At 43.6% G+C, this 27,064-nt stretch overlaps 1 protein-coding gene across 1 annotated transcript in view; it reads right to left on the reverse strand.

The window, feature by feature from the left end:
- Window positions 1–15,194: 15,194 nt before the first annotated feature.
- LOC309547431 (ribose-phosphate pyrophosphokinase 2-like) overlaps window positions 15,195–27,064 on the reverse strand; it is a 29,707-nt gene continuing 17,837 nt past the window's right edge. Inside the window, exon 4 of the mRNA XM_082247284.1 lies at window positions 15,195–15,920. Coding sequence (XP_082103410.1) covers window positions 15,828–15,920 — 93 coding nt within the window. The 3' untranslated portion in view covers window positions 15,195–15,827. The remainder of the gene's footprint in view (window positions 15,921–27,064) is intronic.

A 27,064-nucleotide genomic window follows, 5' to 3' on the forward strand; every position in this document is an offset into this window, starting at 1 on the left:
AAGCGATTTCAAGTTGCCTTCCGGTTAACAGTGAGGATGTATAAAAATAGGCAAGCATGAGAACAGAACGAGTAAAATAGCTAGGATTACTTCCCATTTTATACAGCCTAAGGTAGTTCAAGTTTGTTTCACTTTTTGAGATCCTAGCAAGCTCACTAGAGTCATTGTTTATTTGACCATGAACACAATCACATGCAGTAACACCTATTCTTTTAAAGTGGTAGTAAAATCCAACCCTCCCAAGCTAAATTTCAAAGAAGCAAGTATAGTAAAGAATTTCAAACAACTGTACAGTAAATTGTCACACCCCTCTTTCGTTTTGTCTTTTTATCTCCCCCCATTCCGTGTGCAGCTCCCGACATTGTAACTATGGTCTTCTGCGCCCGATGTGTGCTGGACTTCCAACCTTTCTTCTCCCCGTCTGTAAAGTTGTGCATGGGCAGGAATTATTCAGCGAAGCATAATTTTTACATGGGGTTTAGACAGAGCTTGTGAATGGGAACTAAGTCTTGTGGGATCTTCGAGCTGTGCTATGGACATAGGAAATGACGGAGCCCCAGCATTATATTGAAGGACTTCTGGCACGAAGAGCATCATTTTTACATGGGGTTTAGACAGAGCTTATGAATGGGAACCAAGTCTTGTGGGATCTTCGAGCTGTGCTGTGGACACAGGAAATGCCGGAGCCCCAGCATTATATCGAAGGACTTTTGGCACGAAGAGCATGCCATAAAAAAGAGGCCAAAATGCACGTGCCAATTATGTAATAGTAAAAAAAAAAAAAAAACAGACGGATTACAAGCAAACGAACAAGGTTGGAAGGATTTCACACACAACAGTCGGGTAAGTACTTACTAATGCTTTATATGGTGGAAAATGGACAGGATTGGTTTACTACCACTTTAAGTGTTTAGTAAAATGAGGACTCCAACCATCCAGACTGGAGCAGGTTTTCTTTTCTTATTTTTTTGGATCAACTAGCTTTTAGGCCACTACAGAAAACAAATGCATCCACCACCTCTGAAGACTGGTAAGCTGCAAATTATATTACATTTTTGTAAGCTTTTTTTTTTTTACTAGCTGTTTTTACTAGCCGGGTTGACTAGGCATGATGGGAATTGTAGTTCCTGAACAACTGGAGAGCTGTAGTTTGGGAATCCCTGCTCTATACGGTACCACCTACCCAATGCTATCAATCAGGGGGCTTGGATAGCAAAGTCAAATGTAAAAAATAAAACGGTTTAAATTGCTTTTTTTATTTTGACATTTTAAGTTCCCCATCACCACACATACACAAATGCGTGTGCAGAGCATGCATGTGTATATAAACAATTGCGCAAAAAATATTCTGTATCACTTCAGACGCTTGAGAGAAATAATTCTAGGTACCTCATCTACAGTTAATACTAAACTGATGAGTAGTAAAGGCATTTATAGCATCCATTAATGATTTTGGGGTACCATCATTTTTTCCTGACACATTTGGTATCTATATAGTTGACACAACCTCATCTTTTATTTCGTACACAAAATTAGGGTTTAAAACCATGTGTGTGCACTAAAATTCATTTTAGTGTCTTCTTTCCCAAAAATACAGATTTGGTAAACATTTGAGCAAATATTGTGCAACATAAATTGCAACTGCCATTTTTTTTTTTTTTTTTAATTAAGGTCCTCTACTTTCAGAAAATATATGATCTGTTCAAAAGTAATTGTGTAGCCCAAACACCGATATTAGAGTGTGATAAATGAACACAATTGCTCCAGAGGGTAAGTAGTTTAACATACTTTAACCACTTGCCAACCGCCTACCGTGTATTTATTGTTTCAGTATGGCTCTATTGCGCAAAACGATGCACCTGTATGTCGATTCATTCAATAGCACCCAAGCTGGCACCATCATTGGCTAGCAGGGATGTCAATGGGTCCAGAAGAGCTGATGTCTGCTGGCCACCCGCCATGAGCCCCGGGAGAGGCATAACTTGTTTACACTGGCAGATTGCTGTTCTAACAGGGATGAACAAAGTGATCTTGTGTTCCTGCTAAGCAGGAACATGGAACTCTGTGTTCATCCAGTGAGTCCATCCCCCACACAGTTACCAAGCAGCCCCTAGGGACGCACTTAACCCTTTGATCGCCCCTGTTAACCCCTTCCCTGCCAGTGTCATTCATGCAGTGACAGTGCATTTTTTTTAGCACTGATCACTGTAACATCACTGGTCCCCAAAAAGTGTCAAGTGTCAGATGTCCAATTTGTCCGCCCCAATGTCACAGTCCTGGGGGAAAAAAAAAAAATGTTTGCGCAAAACATTCAATACCAAAAATATGTTGAATACATATTGGCCTAAATTGATGGAAAAATAAAATGTGATTTTTGACTTACCGTTAAAGCCATTTCGCTGATGTTCATTGACTTACACAGCTCCTGATCTTCTTACCCATTGGGTTATACTGCCCCTACAGGAATAGGACACTAGGCAGAAAAAAAGTCTGGCTACGCCTATGGGCAGTCCCAGGGAGTATAGGTACGCAGTTTTGTTACAAGCAGTGTCAGAAGAATTAAAACTCCACAGAGGGGATGGAATAGACCTGGCACAAAGTCTGTCTGATCCATCTGGAAATGGTTGCAGAGGAAACGGACAACCCTGTCCGAGGCCCATCTATAAGCACAAATAGTGAGTCGGACTTCCTTAAAAAAAAAAAAAAAAAAACTCTGCAGCTGCCAGGTACACCCCAATTGCCCAGTCCACATCCAAGGCATGCAAAGCAATTTCCTTTGGACGGGTTGGCCTGGGACACAGGGAAGACAACCCAATGTCTTCATTCAAATGAAAATTAAGATACAACCTGGGGAAGAACCGACGGACAGGAGCAAAGAACCACCTAATCGCGGTGAACCACCAGTAAGGTGGACAGGATAATGCCACCAATTCCGACACCCTGCACGCAGAGATGAAAGCCACCGAAAAGGTCACCTTCTGGGACAGCGTAAGCAGATGAATCTCCTGAAGATTTTCAAAAAGAGGCTTCTGGAGGACTGAGAGCACCAAATTGAGGTCCCAAGGCAGCAACAGAGCCCACACTGGAGGCGTTAGGTGCCCAACTCTCTGAAGAAAAGTATGCACCAGGGAGTATATGGCCACGGGCCGTTGAAATAAGAGTGCTAAGGCCGACTCCTGACCCTTGATAGTACTGAAGGCCAATTTCTGCTCAACCCCCTGTTGAAGGAAGGTCAAGATCCGAGCCACCGCACAAGAGTGAGGATAAACCCCAAGAGACTCACACCACGCAATGTACATCTAACACGTACGATGGTAGATCTTCCTAGAAGTAGGTTTCTTAGCTTTTAACAGAGTTGGAAACACAGACTCACGACTGTAAAGCAGGATGGAAGATTGGTCCTTGGAACAGCAGATCCTCCCTGAGAGGAAGCTTCCAAGGAGTGTTGGAGACCAGCTGCACCAGATCGACATACCATGCCTGGCAAGGCCAGTCTGGGGCCACTAAGATGACCGGAATCCCTTCTGCCTCAATCCTGTGCAGAAGTCTTGGCAGATGCTTGAGAGGAGGAAAGGCGTAAATCAGACTATACTGACCCCATGGGGCCACCTGCGCATCTGTGGCTTCAGCCAGAGTATCCCGTGACCGAGTCACAAATCTCTGCACCTTTCTAATACAGGGAATGCTGCTCCTAGTCAGTCTGCTGGGCTGAAAGTGAACATATATGCAAACTGAGGTGTACACCCTGCCACTGCTGCAGAAAATCATAGATAAATGGATGAGGAATTGGCCGCACTCCTGTAAGATGCAATTTAAAAAATGTTTAATCAGGAGAAAACTAAATAAAATAAAGCACAGATGATACAAGGCTTACAGCAGGGGACAAAAGGTGACATGTTTCACACAACTTGCATGCTTTGCCAAAACCATGCAAGTCGGATTTTGTTTTCTCGCGATTTCACATTTTCTGAATTGAATCTTACGGGAGTGCTGCCAATTCCTCATCCATTCATCTCTGAAACTTTCTGTTGAGCCGGCAAGCCAACAGATCCACCTCGGGGATTTCCCCCCGGAGACACAACTGATGAAACATCATCAGATGAAGGGACCACTCCCCTTGGTCCAACGCCTGCCTACTGAGGTAGTTTTCCACCCAGAGGGTGTACAGCGGGGAGGGCTGGAACGAACCATTATGCCCACCTTAGAATGCAAGCTACTTCCAGAGAGAACGGCCAGGACACTTCTTGTGCCCCTTGGTGACTAACATAAGCCACAGCTGTGGCACTGTCAGATTGAATACGCACTGGATATCCCTGAAGACGATTCGTCCAATGTTCCAGGCACAGTCTGATCGCTCGGTGTTCCAAGACATTGATCAGTAGTCTGGACTCTTCCAGTGTCCAGATCCCCTGAGCAGAATATGTGCCATTTATTTAGTGCGATAGTATTTGCCCCTGGTATGACTTTTGGAGTCTTCAGAATCCTTGGAGGCCCTCACCACTGTACATGCAATAAGGTTAAGAAATAAGCGATTTGGTGATTTATTTTTTTTTTCCTTCTTACACTTCATGCTTTTAAAATTCCTGTTGGCGAGACTTTCCTTAACTTCCTAACACTGGTACAGAAATAAAAAGGAAAATTTCCAACGGAGGCAGCAATAAAAATACCCATTTCTTAATTGACTTGATAAGAGCTAGAACCTATATCAAATTTGTATTTCTGTTTGTGGTCTTATTGGTGAGCTCTCTTCTCTACATTCTGCCCCAGCATCTGAGTAAGCCTAAGTGTCATGAATCAGGGGGGCAATATCCCCAGAGGGGTAAACCTAGCTTCCAACCCTGCCCACTCTTTCCGTAGAACTAAGAGGCAGGACTTTAGATTAAAATACATTTCAGGGTGTTAAATGTTGATTTATTCACCTTAGAATTTTCTACTGTGATCCTGACAAACGTTACCTGTACAGTAGAGAATTAGGGCTTGTTCACTTCCAGGTATACTGCAGGAATGTGAGAAATTGTGCTTTTGAAAAAAAAAAAAATACCCCACACTGCATGAAAACATGCTGCCTACTGCAGGACATACACAAGTGCCATTATTCATAATAATACTCCCACTTATCTGGCAATTGAACAAGTGTTTGCAGTCACCTAAAACACAGTGTACCGCAGTTGCAAGGGGTTTTATATTTTGTGATTTTGATTTTTTGAAAGTGTCTGCTCTATTTACACATATAAAATGTGGCCCACTGAAATGAACGCACACAACATAAGTGCACTCGGACACATCTTATGGTGTGAATAAGCCCTTGGAGGCACAGAGACCAGCATCCTGGTAACGGTTTTCTTGTTCACTGAAGCGCTTTGTAAAGCCGCTTTTAAAAAAAAAAAAAACCTACGTTCTACTTTCCGGACCTGTGCAGCGTTATTGCACAGGGCTTAGCTGAACCACCTCCTCTAAGCAGTATGCCACCATAAGTAGCCGCTTCCTGTGGGCTTGATCCAGAGTTGGGCTGTGTGCATCTACTGACACACAGAGCACAGCTCCACCTTGACCCACCCCCTCTCACAAGATTTGATAACAGGCCCCAATGGCTCCCACTGCTGCTTCTATAAGAGGATAGTGCAGCAGATAGGCACAGCCCTGGCTTGAGATAGGACTCTGGTAAGTATAAGGGGTGGATGAGGGGGCTATACAATTATTGGAATATTTTTTACCCTAATGCAGAGAATGCATTAGGGTTTTAAATGCAGAGCCTTTAGTACCACTTTGAGCTTAGAATTTGCTTCAGTGATCTAGCGTCAGCTGAAACCACAATGGTCTTGCTGCAATAAATTTCTAAGCATTGTCAGCACTGCTTGGATTCTATTCACTACAGAAAACCTGCCCTTATGTTATTGAGAGTGTGTGAAATAGGCGTTCTATTAGTCTAGGGGGGGGGGAGGGGAGAGCTGGGCAAGACCAAGTGTAAGCTCACTATAGGAACTGATAATCACACATTTCAGATCAAGAGGAAAACATGGGGAAATGTGTATGTACCGCACATACATTTTAATCACTTGACCTACAGAAGATTTATTCCTTATTCCTTCCTTCACCAGGCCATTTTTTGCAATAGTGCACTGCGTTACTTTAACAATTGTGCGGCCATGCGACACTGTACCCAATTAAAAACGTATGCTCTTTTTTCCCCAGAAAGCTTTCTTTTGGTGTTTTTTTTTTTAACCAATGCATTCATTTTTATTTTTAGGGCAGTAGTTATTCTGCTACATGTTTTTGGTAAAAAAAAAAAAAATCTCAGTAAGCATATATTATATATTAATTGATTTGCGCAAAAGTTAGAAGTCCACAAATTATGGAATAAAGTATATATTGGAATTTTTCTTTTTTTTACTAGTAATGCCAGTGATCAGCAACTTCTAATGAGACTGATATTGCAGCAGACATTCGGACACTGACACTTTTTGGGAACCAGTGACACGAATACAGTGATCTAAAAATATACACGGTCACTGTACTAATGACACTGGCTGGAAAAGGGGTTAACATCTAGGGCAATTAAAGGGTTGTGTGCCTAGCCAGTGTTTTGGTGTACTGCGTTAGGTGCTTTTACTAGGGGAAATAACGGAATTTTTGTAAAATCTTACCGTAAAATTCCTTTCTGAGTCCTCCGACAGTCGCCGCCCCTTCATAATCTTCACCAATGGGTATTGGCCTTTGCTCCGCAGGAGTAGCTAGGCAACAAGATTTGTTAATATAAAAGCTTTTAGCATATCACACCCCTAGGGGGCGGTCCCCTCAGTCAATACCTCCCTGCTTCCAGCATCCTCAACTCAGTTTGGTAGCATAGCAGTAGAGTACATAACCAAACCCCAAAAAGAGGGGCGGGGCGGCGACTGTCGGAGGACTCAGAGAAAGGAATTTTACGGTAAGATCTTACAAAAATTCAGTTTTCTCTTACGTCCTCCGACAGTCGCCGCCCCTTCATAATCTTCACCAATGGGACGTCCCAGAGCAGTGTAGACATGAGGGGTGGGGGAAAAAAAACGCAGCAACACAGTACCCACATCAGAGAAAGGAACCTTACCAAAGTAAGAGAACCGACTGGGCAACAGGAAAAACGTGCTCAACAGGAGCAACAACCCAGGGGCAAAAACACCCCAACAGCCAAGGGCCCAAACAAGGGACCCTAAGGCACCACCGCACTAAGAACTTTACGGCCAAAGGAAGCATCTGCTGATGCCTGAACATCCACTTTGTAAAATTTGGAGAAGGTGTGAACGGACGACCAAGTCGCCGCCTTACACACCTGGGCCACAGAAGCCTGATGACGATAGGCCCAAGACATACTCAGAGAGCTGGTAGAGTGCGCCTTCACAGGTAAAGGAGGAACCTTCCCCTTCAAAGCATAGGCTTGCACAATGGTTTGTCTGATCCATTTGGCGATGGTCGCAGCCGACGCCGCCATGCCCTTCCGAGGACCCTCTGGAAGGACAAATAGAGAATCCGACTTGCGAAAGTATTTCGTCGATGACAGGTAAACCCTGATCGCCCGAACAACATCCAAGGAATGCAAGGCCACCTCCTTTGGAAGCTTTGGCTTTGCGCAAAGCGAAGGCAGGACAATGTCCTCATTGAGGTGAAATTCCGAGATCCTTCTTTTCTTCCGAAGCGGGTTAGGTCGTAAGACCACCTTATCCAAGTGAATCACCAAGTAGGGAGAGCTGCAGGACAAGGCCGCCAGCTCCGACCCCCTGCGAGCCGAAGTGATTGCCACCAAAAAGGCAACCTTCTTGGACAACAGAGACAACGAGATCTCCCTGATCTTTTCAAAAGGGAGCATGTTGCAACACGGACAGAACAAGGTTCAAGTCCCATGGAGGTAAAGGTTCCCTCCTAGAAGGGGCCAAGTGTCGCACCCCCTGAACAAAGGTGCTAACCAAAGAATTAGACGCCACAGGGCGTTGAAAGAACGGCCAGCGCAGAAATCTGACCCTTAATCGTGGCCAACGCCAAACGCTGGTCCACGCCCGTTTGAAGGAAAGCCAACACTCTCGACACAGAGTATGAGTGAGGGGAATACCCCCTGGACTCACACCAGGCAAAATACGCTTTCCAAGTATGGTAGTAAATCTTCCCCGAAGAGGCTTTTCTAGCCTTGATCAAAGTGGGAATGACCTCAGGGGAGAGACCCCTATCCTTCAGGACCTGGCTTTCAACAGCCAGGCCGTTAAAGCCAGCGACTGTAAAGCAGGATGGAATATCGGTCCTTGAGACAGGAGATCTTCTCGAAGTGGCAGACGCCACAGAGCGTCGACCGCCAGATTCACGAGGTCTGCGTACCAAGACCGGCGAGGCCAGTCCGGCGCCACCAGAATCACTGTGTGCGGTTCCGAGGCCAACCTGCGAAGGAGCCTGGACAGCAGCTGAATCGGTGGAAAGGCATACATCAGACGATACTGATGCCAGGGCGCCACCAACGCGTCTGAGGCGTTCGCCCGAGGATCGCACGTCCTTGCTACGAACCTTTCCACCTTGTTGTTTAGACGAGACGCGAACAGGTCCACATCCGGGGAACCCCACTTCGCGTACAACATCTGGAAGACATCCGGGTGAAGGGACCATACTCCCTGGTCCAGGGTCTGGCGACTCAGATAATCCGCCTGCCAGTTCTCCACCCCCGGAATGTGAACTGCCGTATCGCCGGGACGTGCATCTCAGCTCAAGACAGAATGTCGGCTACTTCCCGAGCCGCTCGGGCACTCCTGGTGCCCCCTTGGTGGTTGATGTAGGCCACCGCTGTGGCATGGTCCGTCTGAACCCGAACCGGACGGCCCTGAAGCCGTTCCGAACAATGCAGAAGGCAAAGTTTTATCGCTCGCAATTCCAGAATGTTGATCGGAAGGGAGGATTCCTCCTTCGACCAAGTTCCCTGGGCGGACAGAATGCCCAGAACACCAGCCCGACAGGCTGGCATCCGTGGTGATCACCGTCCACGACAACTGACGAAAAGACTTGCCCCCCGACACCGCCGGGGACTGGAGCCACCACAAAAGACCCCTTCGGGTGAGGCGGCTCAACGAAAACCGCAGATCCAGAGATTGCGGACGCCCGTCCCACTTGGCCAGGATCTCCGCCTGAAGACCCCGCGTGTGAAACTGGGCGAAGGGAATCGCCTCGAAAGCCGAGACCATCAATCCCAGACACCTCATACATGTCCGGAGGGACAAGCACTGAGTGTCCCTGAGGGACCTGACCTCGTCCTGAAGTGTCCGGAGCTTGTCTTCCGGCAGGAAGACCTTCGCTTGAACCGAGTCCAGGATCATCCCCAGGTAGGGAAGACGAACCGACGGACACTGCGTTGATTTTGGAAAATTTATCGTCCAACCGAACTCCTGCAGAGTCTGCATCGTGGTGGACAGGTCGTTCACCAGGCCCTGACTGGTCACAGACCGAAGCAAGATATCGTCCAGATACCCCAAGGCAGAGATGCCCTGGGCTCTCAATAAAGCCAGGACCGGCGCAAGCACCTTGGTGAAAACCCGCGGAGCCGAAGCGAGACCGAAGGGTAACGCCACGAATTGGTAATGATCCTCCGCAATGGCGAATCGAAGGTACCTCTGGTGACCCTCGAAAATGGGTATGTGAAGGTACGCATCCTTCAAGTCGATGGAGGCCATGAATTCCCCCGGAACCAGGGCAGCCACCACCGAGCGCAGGGATTCCATGCGGAACTTACAAAGCGGTTCAGAGCTTTTAAGTCCAGAATCGGACGCACCTTGCCCTCCTTTCTGGGCACAGTGAACAGATTGGAGTAGAACCCCCGAAACCTGTCCCGATGAGGCACCGGAACCACCACTCCCTGGGCCCGCAGGTCCCGCACCGCCAGGTGCAGATCCTGCAAACGCTCCGGAGACAGCTGAAGATTTGAAGGGAAAAATCTGCTCGCCGGCAGAGAGAGAGAAACTCGATCTTGTATCCAGATCGAACGATTTCCCGAACCCACCTGTCCCGAATGCGGGTCAGCCAGGGTTGAAGAAAACCGAGCAAACGTTCCCCCACCCCAGAACCGGGTGAGGGCGCCCCTTCAGGCCGAATTGGCATGGGCAGCGGACCCAGACTGGCCGGACTTCTGCTTACCCGCCCACGGCTTCTTCTGGGAGCCTTGGCCCTTGAAGGGCTTGCCCTTGTATTGCGACCAAAAGGCACGAAAGGACCCCTGAGAGGGCCTAAACGAGTTATTCTTCTTACCGCGAACAGACTTATTCTTTGGAGTGTGGGGTAAGAGAGTGCTCTTACCCCCGGAAATTCCCTTTATCAGAGTATCCAAAGACTCGCCAAAAAGACGAGATCCCGCGTAGGGTAAATTAGCTAGAGTCTTGCGAGATGATTGGTCAACCGACCAACATTTCAGCCATATCAGGCGACTGTTTAACACCGCTACACTTGAGAGGCGTGCAGCGAAAGGGACTAAATCCAAGTCCGCATCACACAAATACATGACACCCTGATGAATTTGATCCACCATAGCCAATGTTGTCGGCGGAGCAGAGTCAGCCACCAGGGTGCGCCTGAGCACCTGCGTCCAATCCGCAATAGCCTGGGCTGCCATAATGGAAGCAAAAATAGGTTTCAGCATAGAATCAGCAACCATATAAGCATGACGGGCCAGAGACTCCAATCTCCTGTCCGTAGGGTCCCGGAACCCCCTCAGCAGGAATCGCAGTAGATTTATTCAAAACCGCCACCGCGTGATCCACCTGAGGCGGCACACACCAACGCTCATCAGTGGTGGGTGTAAATGGATAACACAGCTTGAACTTACTTGGCACAGTAAAGGGCTTCTTTAAATTGCGCCATTGCTCATCAACAGCGCGCTGAAATTCCGCAGGGCAGGGAAAAACCTGCACTGTTTTGCGTTTCCTTTGCGTCCCATAAGAGGACATCAAAGCAGGAGGACTTTGTTCATCCTGCAAATGCAGTGTTTCCTTGATAGAAGCAACCAACTCATCCATGAGTGCAAGCTCTTCAGGCGAGCCAGGGGGAGAATTATCAACTCCTACCTCAGCCTCCCCCTCAGACCCCACAAGGTCCAGAGATGAGCGAGACCCTGAGAAGGGCACTCCAGCCGTAGCAGCCCCATCGCCCTCCGAATCAGAGGAAATAGACAATCTGGGCCGTTTTGCGGATCGATCAGCCATTAGCATCTGCACCTGAGAAGCCAAGTTCGCCACAATAGCAGCCAGATCAGCCCCCTCGGGGGATGCAGCAGCCCCTTGGCCCCCCACCAAGGTGGGAGGAAAATTGCAATCCTGAGAATCCATGCCCCAGTATTAACTGAAATAAAGGACTGCCCCTTTAAGACCGCGGCGAGCGCAGCCCACCGCACACTACTGGATGTACCGACCCCCACAGGGAGAAGGAGCACTGAGCAAGGAAATACAGGATAAGGAAGGTAAAAACCTGGAGAGACCACACAGGCTGCTGCCACCGATCGCTGTTCCAGAGCAAAAGGAAGTGATGCAATGACTGACCGCCCTATATAGCCTATGAAGGCTTCACAAACATGGCCGCTCGGCTGAGGGATTGCAGGCAATAAGAAAATGGCGCCGACATGTGTCTGTATGATCGATCGCCGCCAAAATGGCGGGGTTTGGCGCCAAAACACCGCGCTGTACCACACAGGGCCGGTCATCATAGTTTGCCTGAAAAAAATGGCGGGCCGCATCAGCGGTCGCCGCACAGCATGTCTGAGCCCAGTCTGCCCCATACATCTCACACAGCAGAGCGGGAGAGCCCCCCCCCCCGCAGCCCACAAAAAGGCAGCTATCACAGGAATCTGACAGGGAGCTCAGCACTTACACAGACATGCGGGTCACACAGCCACAGACTGACACCCAAACAGACAGGTCCCCACATAGAAAAACACTTACCATTCCGGATGGCGTGGGGAGCCTTCTCTAGCGACCAAACCGCTGTACTGAGGACAGGGAGTGTCGCAGCCAGGACGCAGTGGACTGCAGTGCGAAACCGCAAATGGCGTCCGGTGAGGTAGCCACATCACAGGCAGCATCCCTGCAGCGAACAGGGATGGGTCCTTCAATATGCCAGGGAAACCTGAGCTGACCGCTCGATGGCAGGCTGGGGAAACCCCTGGCTCTCAGCCCTGGGATCCAGGGTGGCCAGTCCGAGACCCAGCTCCGCACGATCATCTTCATCTGAAGAAAACTAAACTAATGCTGAGAAAAGAACAGCTAAGTAAAAGAAAGAGAAAAATACTTGAAATAAAATCAAAGAGAGGATAGAAGGCTGAGACTGAAAGCCCCAGCACAGGATCAGCCAGCTACTCCTAAGCTAGGCAATTGAAAACTGAGTTGAGGATGCTGGAAGCAGGGAGGTATTGACTGAGGGGGACCGCCCCCTAGGGGTGGGATATGCTAAAAGCTTTTATATTAACAAATCTTGTTGCCTAGCTACTCCTGCGGAGCAAAGGTCAATACCCATTGGTGAAGATTATGCAGGGAAAGAAAATCTATTACTTCCCCGCTGACAGGGCTCTGTCCTGTGTAACTTCATGATGATCACCAGGGTGCCAACAGTAATCCATTGGTCAACACCCAGTGATCGACATCTGCTGTGTTTAATCAGAGCACGGCCGGGTAGCCGGCAGCGTACGTGCCCCCTACCCAGAAGTGTCAGATCACGTACTAGATATGTGATCTGGCACAGCCAAGCCACCTTGCCGCTGTATATCTAGGTTATGGTCAGCAAGATTAAAGAGTGAGCCAACTAGGAATTCAGACATTTTAGTGTACAACCAAATGCTGTTATTGTATGAGCATTAAAGCTACACTTGCACCTTGGCAATGATGTGAGGCTAACTTATCTGCAAATCTATACAACTTCAACACTGGCTTTTCGCCATTGAGAACAGCATGGGGCAATGAGCTAAAAAGCAAAGAACACATTTTTATTTCCTCTTTTTAAAGAGGAAGTGTCTGTAGTACTAGTCACAACATTTATATTTCAAAAGCATACAATTATAAGTTTGACTTCTCATTTCCTTCTTCTGGAGCTGATGAGGCTCTGGACTGGAGAGGAGGAAGAGGGGTTAGGGACTTGCTCAGAATTGTGTGCGTGTCCCCCTGCCTATGGTGACCTTAACTGAAATGACAGGTGCTGCTCAAGGCTCCCCCAGGTCCTCAAATATAGCAACTGCTTGCAGTGCAGACAAGTACATACTGTACAATCTACAGTCCAGTGACACCAGCCAACCCTTGTAGCACAGCTGCACACAACTTCCAGACCTTTGCACAGACTCTGCTAATGGTATCAGATACCCCAGAACTACTGGGCTGTGAGCAAAATCCTAAGAATGTCTTGACCAGCCTTAAAGTGATTGTAAATCTTTTTTTTTTTTTTTTTTTTTTAATATAACATGCTATACTTGCTGGGTTGGATATAGATAGAGTTGTTAACCTTAATGGTACAAATTCTTTAAGGGAAAAAAAACCTCATGCCTCTACAACCACTTTAATGTGCATGAGCACTGGAAAAGAGGAGGAAGGTATCAGACATACTGAGCTGGTGGATGAAGAGGCAATGTGGATAATGAGGCGGGCAGGTGAAAAGATTAGGTGTGGTGTGGACACTAAGCTGCAAATACTGTGTGTGGCATTAGCATGAACACTGCTCAGTTAATACATACCTGTGATGTAGGAGAGGACAGTGCAATTAGATAAAACATTTTTCACAAACCCATCAGAGATGGAGTACATAACTAAGGTGATGGATGCAACATTGCTGCTAAAATCCCTCTTGGTGGCAGGATTCACCAAAAATAACTGGAGGCTGCAATCTCTACTAAATGTTTAGAAGCAAATTTTAACAAACAGAAACCGCTAAATTTAAAAAAGGAAGGCTCTACATATTGACAACAGTTGAAGTTTCAGTTTACCAAAAAACGAGAGTTCAGTGAAGCAAAGTCAGTTCTCTTAATACATGTCAAGGGAATTAATCTCAGTTTTACACATAATGCTAATTTCTCTAGGGAAAACTAAGAGCAGTGCACAAATGTAGAAAATACACACTAAATGATCACCTCAAAAGTTCCAGGACTTTTGCATTCATTAAAGTACAAAGTATCATACAGAATATCCCATGACTCTACCACTGAAGAAATTTCCTTTAACAAGGCCGACATGAAGATAAGGAAATAGACAGAAAACTCGGGAAGTGACACCAATATACGGAAAGCTACTGTTACAAAAAAATAAAAACATTTTAAAAAAAAAAATAAAACATTTATAAAAAAAATAAAACATTTATAAAAAAAATAAATACATAAATAATAAAGCTGAACAACAAAGTAAATTGGTCCACAGAGAACTCTTAAATTTATTGTATAAGCAAAAAAATAATTTTTTTGTCAAATAAATTGCAACAGAGACCAATCTGAAAGAAACAAAACATAAAAACAAGAGATGATGCATTGTGCAGCTCTGTCTTGTATTCGCTTTGGTACAACACAATCTTGTGTTGGTTTATGTTCCAACAGTTAAGTTAGCATTTGTGACAATGTATCTTGGTATTAATATATTGCCATCTTAACATATGGATTTGCATTTTTTGCATCATACAAGCAATATACAGAACTGAGCACATTATCAGTGAGGAGCAATGGGTAACATATTTCCTGATGTATGCATAGTCTATGTGTTCCATGGAAATTCAGCACACCTCTAAATACTTCTACCGCAACAACTAGATGTCCAGTGCTTGAATGTGGATTGTTATTCAGGAATGGAGGTTACTAGAAAGCAATTCTCGCATAGAGCTAACTACTTTCTATGGAACTTAAAACTACTGCTATAGTCCCTAGTCAACAAAAGATTTCAAACTTGGTGACAAAATATACAACATACATAGCCCATCCCTGTCCTGGTATCCTCCTCATCAGGGGCCCTTTGCTGAATACTCAGCAGGGCATGTGTGCTGAAGTCTATGGTGAACTGCCCATAACAATAAAAATCTGCACCACGTATATGTTTATCTATAAAGCCCAATGATCTCTAAGAGGGCCGCTCTAGCCTTTCAAAGGGTTTGTTGCGAAGACCACTTATGTTTTAGGTAGATTTAAAAAGTTCTGCCAATTCTTACTTTCACCTGCACTTTTGAGGTTTATAAAATTTAATGGGTATAGAAGACAGAAACATGGAAAATGTAGAACATGAAACGGACCTTAACACAACTTGTAACAGCATTGGAAAAGAAAATAGGCAGTGCAACATAAAAAGTAGTACACCGATGTGCCAGCTTTACTAAATGTTGAAAGTTGTCTACTACAAAATAGCCTACAGTCTAGTAAGAACATACGAAATATGAAACATCTGCTCAGATTAAGATTTCAACTGCATACAGTACAAAATAGGATTTCTTTATATCATATCCCTACCCTTCCCAAACACCCCAAGCCCCCCAAAGCCTTTCACTGTAAAAGGTAACATTCAAAGTGTCAGAACAAACTGGTGGCATTCACCAATAAATCATCTTGTGCAAGTATACAGCTGTAAAGTATCCAAAACATACACAGAGGTTTTATTAAATACAAAAAAGGTAAGAGTAGCTAGAACCCAAGGTTGCTTTCAGCACTGCCATCAATAGAAAGCATTCAAAAAATCTTCTCACTAAGCTGCACTCTTCCAAGAATAGGAGAGAAGGGTACGGTATCTGAAACTGCTAACAGGCATTTTTATTATCTGGCTTTTGGTTAACTTTGCTTTAAAAATGAGAAAATCAAGAAGGCTGCTGCATGCGGGGAGAAAAACAGTCTATAATGGGACATGGCTGAAGAGATATGACACAGATTCGCCATTATGAGTCCTCCTAATTGCTTCTGCCAAGATCATAGATATGTCGATTACCTTATCGAGAGAAAGCAAAAACAAAAAAAAAAGTGTTAGTTTTCTTGATTTAAGGAATACATTTTTCATAGGGACTTATATAAAAAGTGTCTAACAGGAAAACTTATTGTTGCGTTTAGCACCCAACCAGAAACATTTTTAAAAACAAGGCTGTTGGAAACTGACGGGTTTGCTGAGGGTAAATCAGTACTTTTCCTGGCTACACACTATTTTTCTATCTGGCCCCAACGTTGTTCATACAACAATACATGATTAAAAATAGATTAGAATACTTCAAGCAGAACTGTAGGCAAAACATTAAAAATAAGAGGAATTTGGACTTGCCTGTAAATTCCACATATTGGGAGTGCCATACAGGACACAGGTTTGGTTTTCATAGACCCTGGGTTATATGCTCGTACCGTTAGGTGATTGGACACTAGCAAAGCTATTAAGGACACACCCTCTTGGGTGCTCCTTCTTTAACCCCACTCCATGAGTCCTTGGCTTTTCTAGCAAGCAATGCAGAGTAACCAAGGAACAGAAGAGAGGATGGCCTGTGTTCTGTACCCCAAGATATGGAATTTACAGGTAAGGCAAACTTCTTCTGGTCTAATTCACACAGTACATAACACAGGCCTGGTATTCATACACCCTCAGATGACCCCAAGCATTGAGAGTGTGGGCAAAACAGGCAACAGGGCTGTGCCAACAGGCCCCCATGAATAAGGGTTAACCAACTCAGGTTCGCTGTGCTGCTGCAAGCAATGCAGCTGGAACTACAAGTGACAGGGATTGGACATATACCTGGTAAGACTCAGACATAATTAGTAGACCAAGTGGTGGAAGCAGATTGGAAAATTCTGGAGCAGTCCATCATGCCTACCAATGAACTTGTGAAAGAGCATGCAATAATACCTAACAAGCATTAGTGAAAAAGAAGTAGGCCCCTGAAGCAATTCAATTTATCCATGGGTTAAGATAAAATTGGAAAGATGCCACTAATTAAATTTCGAGGGTAGGATATGAGATAAGTCCTTTTTTTTGCACCTAAAAGTAAACCTTGATAGAAATAGAAAATGTTGAACCCCCCTGCTGCAAGAAATGACAGTTTGTGGAATAGTACTATGTCACTCCCAGTAAGCAGTAAGGCATGAGAGCTGCAAGAAGGCTAGCTGAAGGAGAGATCCACCAAGGGATGTTTTCAGTAAGTTCAGTAGATGGTTTCTGTTAGGCAGAGAGACCCAGATTAAGATCTAAAAAAAAAAAAGGCACAAGGTGACGAAAAGGGAGGTTGAGCCAAAAGTGAAGCCAGAGAGTTCCACTCTGTTCTGCCTAGTTTAGTATCTTTTCTATCAAATTCTTTGATTAAAGGACAGGTGTAAGACCAGTCAACCTAAAAAGGTGCAAGACCTAGTTCTGGGGGATTCTGAATAGGAATTTGATATAAAAAAAAAAAAAAATTGGGTTACAGATTGCCCTCTGTACACAAAAATCTCTGTAGGTACAGGAGGGCAACCAACCTGTCATGTATACCATGGATATGCCTGGGTCTGGCCTACCTTGTGTAAGAAAAAGGTAGAATATTCCATTCAGAATTCCTTCCACATATTTAAATTCGAGGGCTAACATAGATGCTGTTAAAGAAGTTTGTTAAGCTACTATCATAATCTTCATATAATCCTGTTTGCCCTGTCTTTGCGTTTTATTAAAAAATGGCATCTATACCCGATTTAGGAGTGCCGTCACCGGCCACCCCCCTTCCCAATCTAACAGCTAGAGCGGGAGGGGCCGAGAATCCCCTGCTGACGCTAAGGAGAAAGGTGACCGGTCACATGAGACGCCGCTCTGAAATCAGGTAGACAACACAGATGGGGGCACACAGGATTAGGAAATTCACACGATTATATGAAACATTAAAAATTATTATTTGCAGCAGGAGGGGAGGGGGTGGACACTGTCACGAGTTGACATGCCGAGGGAGGGGAGGGGTTTGGGAGAGAACGACAGGAGAGCTGCAGATGACGGAGGCACGTAAACTGACCACGTGTCAGCCAAGTATTTCAGGTGTTAGAGTGCCAAATTACATGCTTTAAAAAAAGGGAGAGAATTCATTTTTTTTTTTAGGGTAACACTTATGCCAGAGTCTAAAGAAAAGGCAGAAGGCCTTGTGGAAAAGGGAAGTTCTATTGGAAAGGGTTCTGAGTGACAGAAATTGGAAAACCCTGCCTTAGTCAGCTAGGCCCCTTGCTGCTTGACAGGGATACAGCGAACGTCGGATACAGAGATCGGTGTCCTCCTGCTCCGATGTTAGTGAATCCTCCACACTTGGAGGTTGAGTGTTATCTGAGGTCTTGGCAGAGTAACTGTGTGCCTGAGCTTTAGTAGCGGCTCTTCTCACCTGGTTCCTGTCATTTGCTTCAAGTGAGGGTATTTCCCTGTAGAGTACTCATGAAGCAGAGTGCTGAATAAAGGGTAAGCGTGCCAAGAAGGATAATGCAAAAAACTCAGTTGTAGACCATACTGTGTCAAGAGTCCTCTTGGAACACGGGTGGGAGAATTGCCTGAATTCTTTATAAGGACTGTAAGGTTGGATGGTGGTAAAGAGTGCGATTCTGTGTAAAACAACACCTGCTCATCCACTTGAGACTAAGCTCCAAGTAGTATGTTTTGGTGCCATTGTATGGCGACTACATTTCAAACATAACCTGGTTTTAAAGTAATGGTCAGAGATACAGGGTGCCCCAATCTTACAGGTCCACAATACTAGTCCTGTGATAGGGTTCAGGCTCTGCCCGTTATAGTGGGCTTACCCCCGAAGGGGTCTTCAGCACCTGGGTTCCATTGTAATGGACTACAGACTGGGATCTGTAAAGCAACTTGCGGCTGACTACGCGTGTTGCATTGCCAAGGTGAACACCTGTGCAGGATCCAGTGCCCAAGCCAAACAGAGCACGGGTGCAATGTGGGCTCCTCCAGACATGTGGCTTTCAGCTCATACCTCTGTATGGGTTTTCTGTTTGAAAGCCAGAGGACATGTCAGGGGACTAAGAGTGCAGGTTTTAAAAATGTGACAGCTGGAGAAGAACCCCCACCTGTTGTCACAGGGAGGGGGGCAGGAGCTGGAACATGAATGAAAACTAAACAGCTACCTTTAGCTGTAGTTTAAAATGACCTTCCGCTTAACCAAGAAATCATCATTTTGGTTCAATTTGGCTGAATTTTTAACCAGGGCAGATGATCCCCTTTCAAAGATAATTTTTTTTTTTTTAAATAATGTGATCTATTTAATAGAAATATGCAGTAGTACATTTTGCATTTGGCCCACATATATGAATAGCAATAAATGGTTATGAAGAACTTAGTAAAGAACAGTCTATAAAAACAAGTTGGCATTTAAAAGAAAACCTGTGTTCTTTACAGACTGATACCAATGCCTCTTTAAAATTAACCTGTTGGAAAAATAAAAAATAAAATCAGATCTGCACTGTTGAGACAAATCAGAGGGCTTGGTGTCATCTAAAGTCTGGCACTTCCCATCTTCTCTAATGCCCTCTGTAGCAGCCAGGCAGAAACCGTCAGCCATATAGTGACTCCCTGAGACGTAAGCTCAGTCAACGCTATTAAAAATGAAATAAGACACTTTCACTAAGCAGTCTGCAAAATTATATCTAGCTTATCACATTTAATTTACTCCCCTGACACTTAATTTTTCTGTTTGCGTAGCATGCATTACTGGGTGCCTGACTGTTCAATAGCTAGGCAACAGCACAGTCATGTTGGGGGAAGAGTGGCCTGCAAAAGCTCTGACTAGAGTAAACTGGAGCACAATGTCTATGTGCAAATGTGTCAGCGCTGCTCTAAAAATTGTGCAATACATTACTCTCCACTATACCATTTAAATACAATAATTAAATTAATATTGTTAATATGCTAAATAGACAACTTAATAAATTAATAATAAATACCGTTAGCATAAATAAATAAATCTAGTGACAGTATTACATGCAGTGACAATTAAGTGATAGGTGCTTGTGCAAAACAGTTATAGCTGGGCTTCTCCTAATATTTAAGATTCCTTTCATCAAACTGTCCAAATATAAACCAAGGAAGTGATCAGTGTCCGCTGGGCACACTGGATAGCAAATGTGAGTTCACACTGTGCTGCAGTGCTGTGCTCCACTCTCTCCTCCCTGCTTACCAGAAAACAGTAAGAGATAAGCCTTATAGATCTCCACCAAGGCACACACCTCCTCTCAGGGATGGGGGTCACTCCAGACTGTCCTTAATGATGTTATTTCCAGGGCTCTATCCTCCTTACCACCATTTACCATCCGCCATATGAATAAAATAAACTTCCATAGTGTAATACGTTTAAAACCACTATTCAAGTAACAAATCATCATTACACTCACAATTTCTCCATACAAATAGGGCTGTTTCCTGCTATGGTGGACACCGACTCTCCTGCGCGCCAACCACCGGAAATGAAAGTGATGTCAGACGCTTGACCTGCTGCTTGACCGGTTTCGCCACAGCCACATGGCGTCCTCTGAAGCTACACTGTCTTGCGTCTGTCTGACTTAAGTACATGTATAATCAACTCACTCCGCCTTACTATCTGCTTATCGTGGGAGTGTCAATTTGCATCATACCGGAAGTACACGTCACCATCTTACTCTTCCCGGAAGCCTCTATGATGCCATATTGGTACACCCTCCTCGCTGTCAGCAGTATATGTATTACTAAATAGACCGCTTCATATATCTTTCCTCTATTTCCTTGTTATAATACAACCCTAAATACTACTATATGTATAGCAGGATAATGTAGTATTAAAAATTAAATACTTTGTCTCACTTTCCTATACGTCCTACTCAATTCATCATTAAACACACACACACACACACACACACACACACACACACACACACACACACACACACACACACACACACACACACACACACACACACACACACACACACACACACACACACACACACACACACACACACACACACACACACACACACACACACACACACACACACACACACACACACTAAATTCATTACATTTTAATATTCAGCTATTAAAATCAAATATTCGTATTACAACATATCATTAAAACACTATTAACCAACTGAATATATACATTTCCACTAGAGGGCAGTGTTGGTACTGCAATATAATCTAATCTATTGGATGTATGAATTATATAATATACCGTATATTGTCATATACGTGGAAGCGGGGGCTAAATTACATTTTTCATCTCAAATCACAGTAATAAACAGTTCAAGCCACCACAAATATGTTATTATTGTGTATAAACTAAATATATTAAATGTGGAACTATATTAAAAATTATGCATTATTATACAAGAACAAAAAACTTATTATATTAAATAATTATGAATATACTATGTTCCAGTATCCTATACGATAAATATTAGAAGCAAATATAAAAATCTATTCTTATCCCCTCAGGTTATTACGGGTCCAGGACATCTATTTATTGTATCAGAGCATCTTGTATAAAAGTAATAAATATATTAATAAAATGTATTAAAAATCATTTATAAAACAGTTGAGGTCCAGCTCTACATTAAAACATTTAGGCATCATGTATTTAAGCTGGTGGATCCATTTCGTCTCATTTTGAGAAATTGCACGCTTTGTTTTGACCTCGCCAGTGTGTATTGATTTTATCATTTCCGCAGAAAGTCAGTTTACTCGGGTCCCTGTTATGGTGGAATCTAAAGTGCTTGGAGAGGCTATGTTGTTTAAAGCCTCTCTTAATATTAACCTGTTCCCTTAATCTTACTTTCAGCGGTCTGGTAGTGTGGCCCACATACTGGAATCCGCAATCGCACTCTAACAGGTAGGTTACATGCGTGGTATGGCACGTGATAAATTGGGAAATTTCATACCTTCGTGCAGTGGTGTTTGATCTAAAATGTGTAATTTTTTTGTTGGTCTGTTTGCATGTCATACAGGCAATACATCTACTGTCATACAGGCAATAAAGAATCCAGTCTGGTCTAAAAAAGTGACCAGTTTCTTCGGGGGGTTGGGGATACTTTTAACTATAGTGTCCTTAAAATAGGTGGCCGTCTGTAGATGAACTTCAGCCTTGCTGGTAAAATATCCTTGTATATGGGATCTCTCAACAGTATATGCCAGTGCATTTTTACAATTTTTTCTAATTCTCTATATTGTTTGATTCATAATTCTTTAATATAATCTTAAAAGTTTTTTGTTCTTATATAATGATAATGCATAATTTTTAATATAGTCCCACATTTAATATATTTAATCTATACACAATGATAACGTATTTGAGGTGGCTTGAACTGTCATTACTGTGATTTGAGATATAAAATGTAATTTAGCCCCCGGTTCCACGTATAGGACAATTATATAATGCATACATCCAATAGATTAGATTATATTGCAGTCCTACACTGCCCTCTAGTGGAAATATATACATTCAGTTGGTTAATAGTGTTTTAATGATATGCTGTAATACAAATATTTGATTTGTAATAGCTGAAGATTAAATATGTAATGAATTTAGGATAACATACACATATATATACATATATATACACACACACACACATACACACACACAGAATTTTTTAATGATAAATGAGCTAATGATTAATGAATTGAGTAGGACGTATAGGAAAGCGTGACAGTATTTAATTTTTAATACTACATTATCCTACTATACGTATAGTAGTATTTAGGGTTGTATTAAAACAAGGAAATAGAGGAAAGATATATGCAGTGGTCTATTTAGTAATACATATACTGCTGACAGCGAGGAGGGTGTACCAATATAGCGTCAGAGGCTTCCGGGAAGAGTAAGATGGTGACGTGTGCTTCCGGTATGATGCAAATTGACACTCCCACGATAAGCAGATAGTTAGGCGGAGTGAGTTGATTATACATGTACTTAAGTCAGACAGACGCAAGACAGTGTAGCTTCAGAGGACGCCATGTGGCTGTGGCGAAATCGTTCAAGCAGCAGGTCAAGCGTCTGACATCACTTTCATTTCCGGTGGTGGGAGCGCAGGAGAGTCACAGTGTCCACCATAGCAGGAAACAGCCTTATTTGTATGGAGAAATTGTGAGTGTAATGATGATTTGTTACTTGAATAGTGGTTTTAAACGTATTACACTACGGAAGTTTATTTTATTCATATGGCGGATGGTAAATGGTGGTAAGGAGGATAGAGCCCTGGAAATAACATCATTAAGGACAGTCTGGAGTGACCCCCATCCCTGAGAGGAGGTGTGTGCCTTGGTGGAGATCTATAAGGCTTATCTCTTACTGTTTTCTGGTAAGCAGGGAGGAGAGAGTGGAGCACAGCACTGCAGCACAGTGTGAACTCACATTTGCCATCCAGTGTGCCCAGCGGACACTGATCACTTCCTTGGTTTATATTTGGACAGTTTGATGAAAGGAATCTTAAATATTAGGAGGAGAAGCCCAGCTATAACTGTTTTGCACAAGCACCTATCACTTTATTGTCACTGCATCTAATACTGTCACTAGATTTATTTATTTATGCTAACGGTATTATTTATTAATCAAGTTATTGTCTATTTAGCATATTAACAATATTAATTTAATTATTGTATTTAAATGGTAAAGTGGAGAGTAATTTATTATTGCACAATTTTTAGAGCAGCGCCGACACATTTGCACATAAGACACTTTGAAGGAATTTATTCTTTTTATCAGCAGCAGCCTAATTAAATTTAGTTAATATATATTTTTTGTTTTAGCACTATAAATTATTTATATATCACCTTATTTATATATTGATACATATTTAATTTAGCACACATTCCTAAGCGCAGGTTTACCCCCGGGTCTTTTCAAACTGGAGCGCAAGCAGAAGTAAACCTCTTGCTTTGCCCGGTGCACAAGTTCACCCAAAGAGACCGTTTTTGGGGGGGGGGGGGGGGGTGAAGCTGTGCATAGCAACCAATCAGCTTCTAGTTTGTTTTGTCAAAGCTTTATTGAACAAGCTGAAGTTAGAAGCTGATTGTTTACTATGCACAGAGGCACAAGATTTTGTGTGCACCAGTTTTAGTAAATATAGCTGTCTCTTTAGTAAGACTGTTCAGGCTTGCTACAATAAAGCGTTCTCTACGGCCAGATCCTTGCACTTTAAATTGTATAGCAAAATCCTATTTTATTTTAGTTTTGGATGAAATAAGGAATAAAATCCAATAGTTTATATTTAAAAAAGTCTGTATTCCAATGGGGAATATTTCTCTACACTTGACCCAGAGACACAAAGAAAAGCAGTGAAACCTCCAAAAAATAAGGAGAATACTCTTAGACAGTTGCCACCAGGACAGTCTCCCCATTTGAAGGTTTCTCTTATGCTCTGGTGACAACTGTAAAATCATGGATCATGACTTTTCACTTTCTACCTCAAGAGATAATGGTAATTAGGACAAAGTAGGCGAAACTACCCAGTGGGAACACTGATACAAGCTTAACAGTGGTTCCAATCTCTTACTCTTATCCAAAAAAAAAAAAAATGGGATATTTGACTTACCGTAAAATCCATTTCTCTGATGTTCATTGACAGACACAGCTCCTGATCTTCTAAACCATTGGGTTATACTGCCTCCTACAGGAGTAGGACATTAGGCAGAAAAAAAAAAAAAAGTCTCTCTGCTATAAGTACTCCGTTTTGTTACAAGTAGTGTCAGAAGAATTATAACTCCATAGAGGTCTGGGTGCTGTGTCCGTCAATGAACATCAGAGAAATGGATTTTACGGTTAGGGCTCTTGCACACGGAGCGGACCGTATTGCGATCCGCTACTTTTTTTCACGGACATGGACACGGATGACACTAGTGTCATCCAGTCCGTATGTCCTCACATCATTCCACCCGTTTGCGGATGATATACTGACATAATATAATGTATGTCTATGGGCATTGCGGATGTCAGCGGATGACACCGCTGACATCCAATTTTGCATCTGTTACGTTTTTTTAAACTGAACAAAAATAGGGTTGTGTTCCATTCCAAAAAACGTAACAGAACTGAAAAGACGAAAATCTGATGTCAGCGGATGGTCATCCGCAATCCCTAGACATTCATTATGTCCGTATATCACCCGCAAATGGATGAAAAAGAGCCCCAAGTCAAAAATCCTATTTTATCTTTCGTTAATTGATTGACACAGCTCCTGATCTTAACCATTGGGATGTCCCAAAGCAGTGTTAAACATGATGGATGGGAACAGCGAAAAATAAATTCCCAAGGCTAAACTATAGCCAACCAGGTAAACAGGAGCTCAACCAAAACAACTAGAGTCCACTTGAAAAAAAAAAAACAGTACACCCTCAAAGAGGACCAGATACTCTAAACAGCAGACTGTAAAACTTTGCAGCCAAAAGAAGCATCCGCAGATGCCAAAACATTCACTTTATAGAACTTTGCGAGTGTTCACCAAAGACCAGGTGGTCACCTTGCAAACCTGCGTCACTGATGCCTGATGACAAAGCCCAGGAGGCACTGAGCTCCCAAATAGAGTGTGCCTTGACAGGGAAAGGAGGAACATGACCCTTGATGGAATAGGCCTGAATCAACATCTGTCTGATCCATCTGGATATGGTCACAGCGAACAACCCTTTCCAAGGCCTATCCGCGAGCACAAATAGGGAGTCTGACTTTTCTTTTTTTCTCGTTTGCTTGCTTTCTCCATTTCCCATTTTCTCCGTTCCAATATATAGATTTCATTATATTTGATGCTTCTAGTACTCTGTAGATTGCTATATTTGACTTGATGTATTTGTACACTGATTGTCGTCATTGATCACACTACAATGCCAGTTTGATTTAGTATATACACACACCTAAATGGGACCGATAGCTGTGGAGCTTTTGTTCCCCTTTCTGAAGGTATTCCTCTGTGTTGATGGTTTACATTTACACACACACACACATATAAATATGTCTATATTTATAAACATGTGTTGTGTGACTATTTTACTTTATTTTATTGATGAGACTTCGGTATCACAAAGTAACTTTTTTTGCCATTTTATTGATTTAGGTTTTATTACCCATTTGTTTCAGGAATATGGCATTTACTGTCTATGGCCATTTCCTGTTGTGAATAGTTAATTTGTGTTGTCAAGTTTTGCCTAATTGGACAAGTGCAGGTGAGCCTAGTTAGAATGATTTTATTCATTGATAGATAGATATATATTTATTATTTCAGCTATGACTTAGCACCAGCTTGGGTGCGAAACACATTAGCTGCCAGTGTCATTCCCGCTGTGGCATGATTATCCTTCATGCATTTCTGTTTTCTTCAATAAAGGACTAATTTTTTGGAGTGCAGCCATCCAGTCCATTTCTTCCATATGCTTCTGTTGCAACCAGGGCATGCACCTGAAATTTCCTCTCTGAGGCTGAACTTTGAATGGAAGCTTTTTGTCTTATAACAACACAGTGTCTTGCTAGGGAGTCTGACTTCCTAAAAGACTCCATAGCTGCCAGGTACACCCCAATTGCCTGGACCACATCCAAGGCATGCAAGGAAATTTCCTTCAAATGTTGTGGCCTGGGGCCCAGGGAGGGCGACACAATGTCTTCATTCAGCCTGCCGACTTATGTAATCCGCCTGTCAGTTTTCCACCCCTGGAATGTGCACGGTGGAAAGGGCCAGAACGAACCGTTCTGCCCACCTTAATGCCGGCTACTTCCAGAGCCGCTAGGACACTTCTTGTGCCCCCTTGGTGACTGACATAAGCCACGGCCTTGGCATTGTCCGATTGAATGCTCCCTGGACATCCCAACATGATCCATCCAATGGTCCAGGCAGTCTGAATGCTCGGAGTTCTAGAACAATGATCGGCAGTCTACACTCTTCCAGTGTCCAGACCCCCTGAGCAGAATAGCATATATGGTGGGGACAGCGCTCAATAAATGGAATAAATATAAATAGATAAGTATGAGTGCAAGTTTGGGATCATGGAGATCAGAACGCCGTTCCGCGTTCCAGATGAGTCTCTGCAATCTGATCTCCGTGGCCGGCTGTCTCCATTCTAAATGTGAGTTTTTGTTCTATTTAATAAAATTATGCTAAACTATACTACACTATGAAGCCTCCATC

The sequence above is a fragment of the Pelophylax lessonae genome, assembly GCF_965119305.1.
Source record: "Pelophylax lessonae genome assembly, chromosome: 2".
Classification (NCBI taxonomy): domain Eukaryota; kingdom Metazoa; phylum Chordata; class Amphibia; order Anura; family Ranidae; genus Pelophylax; species Pelophylax lessonae.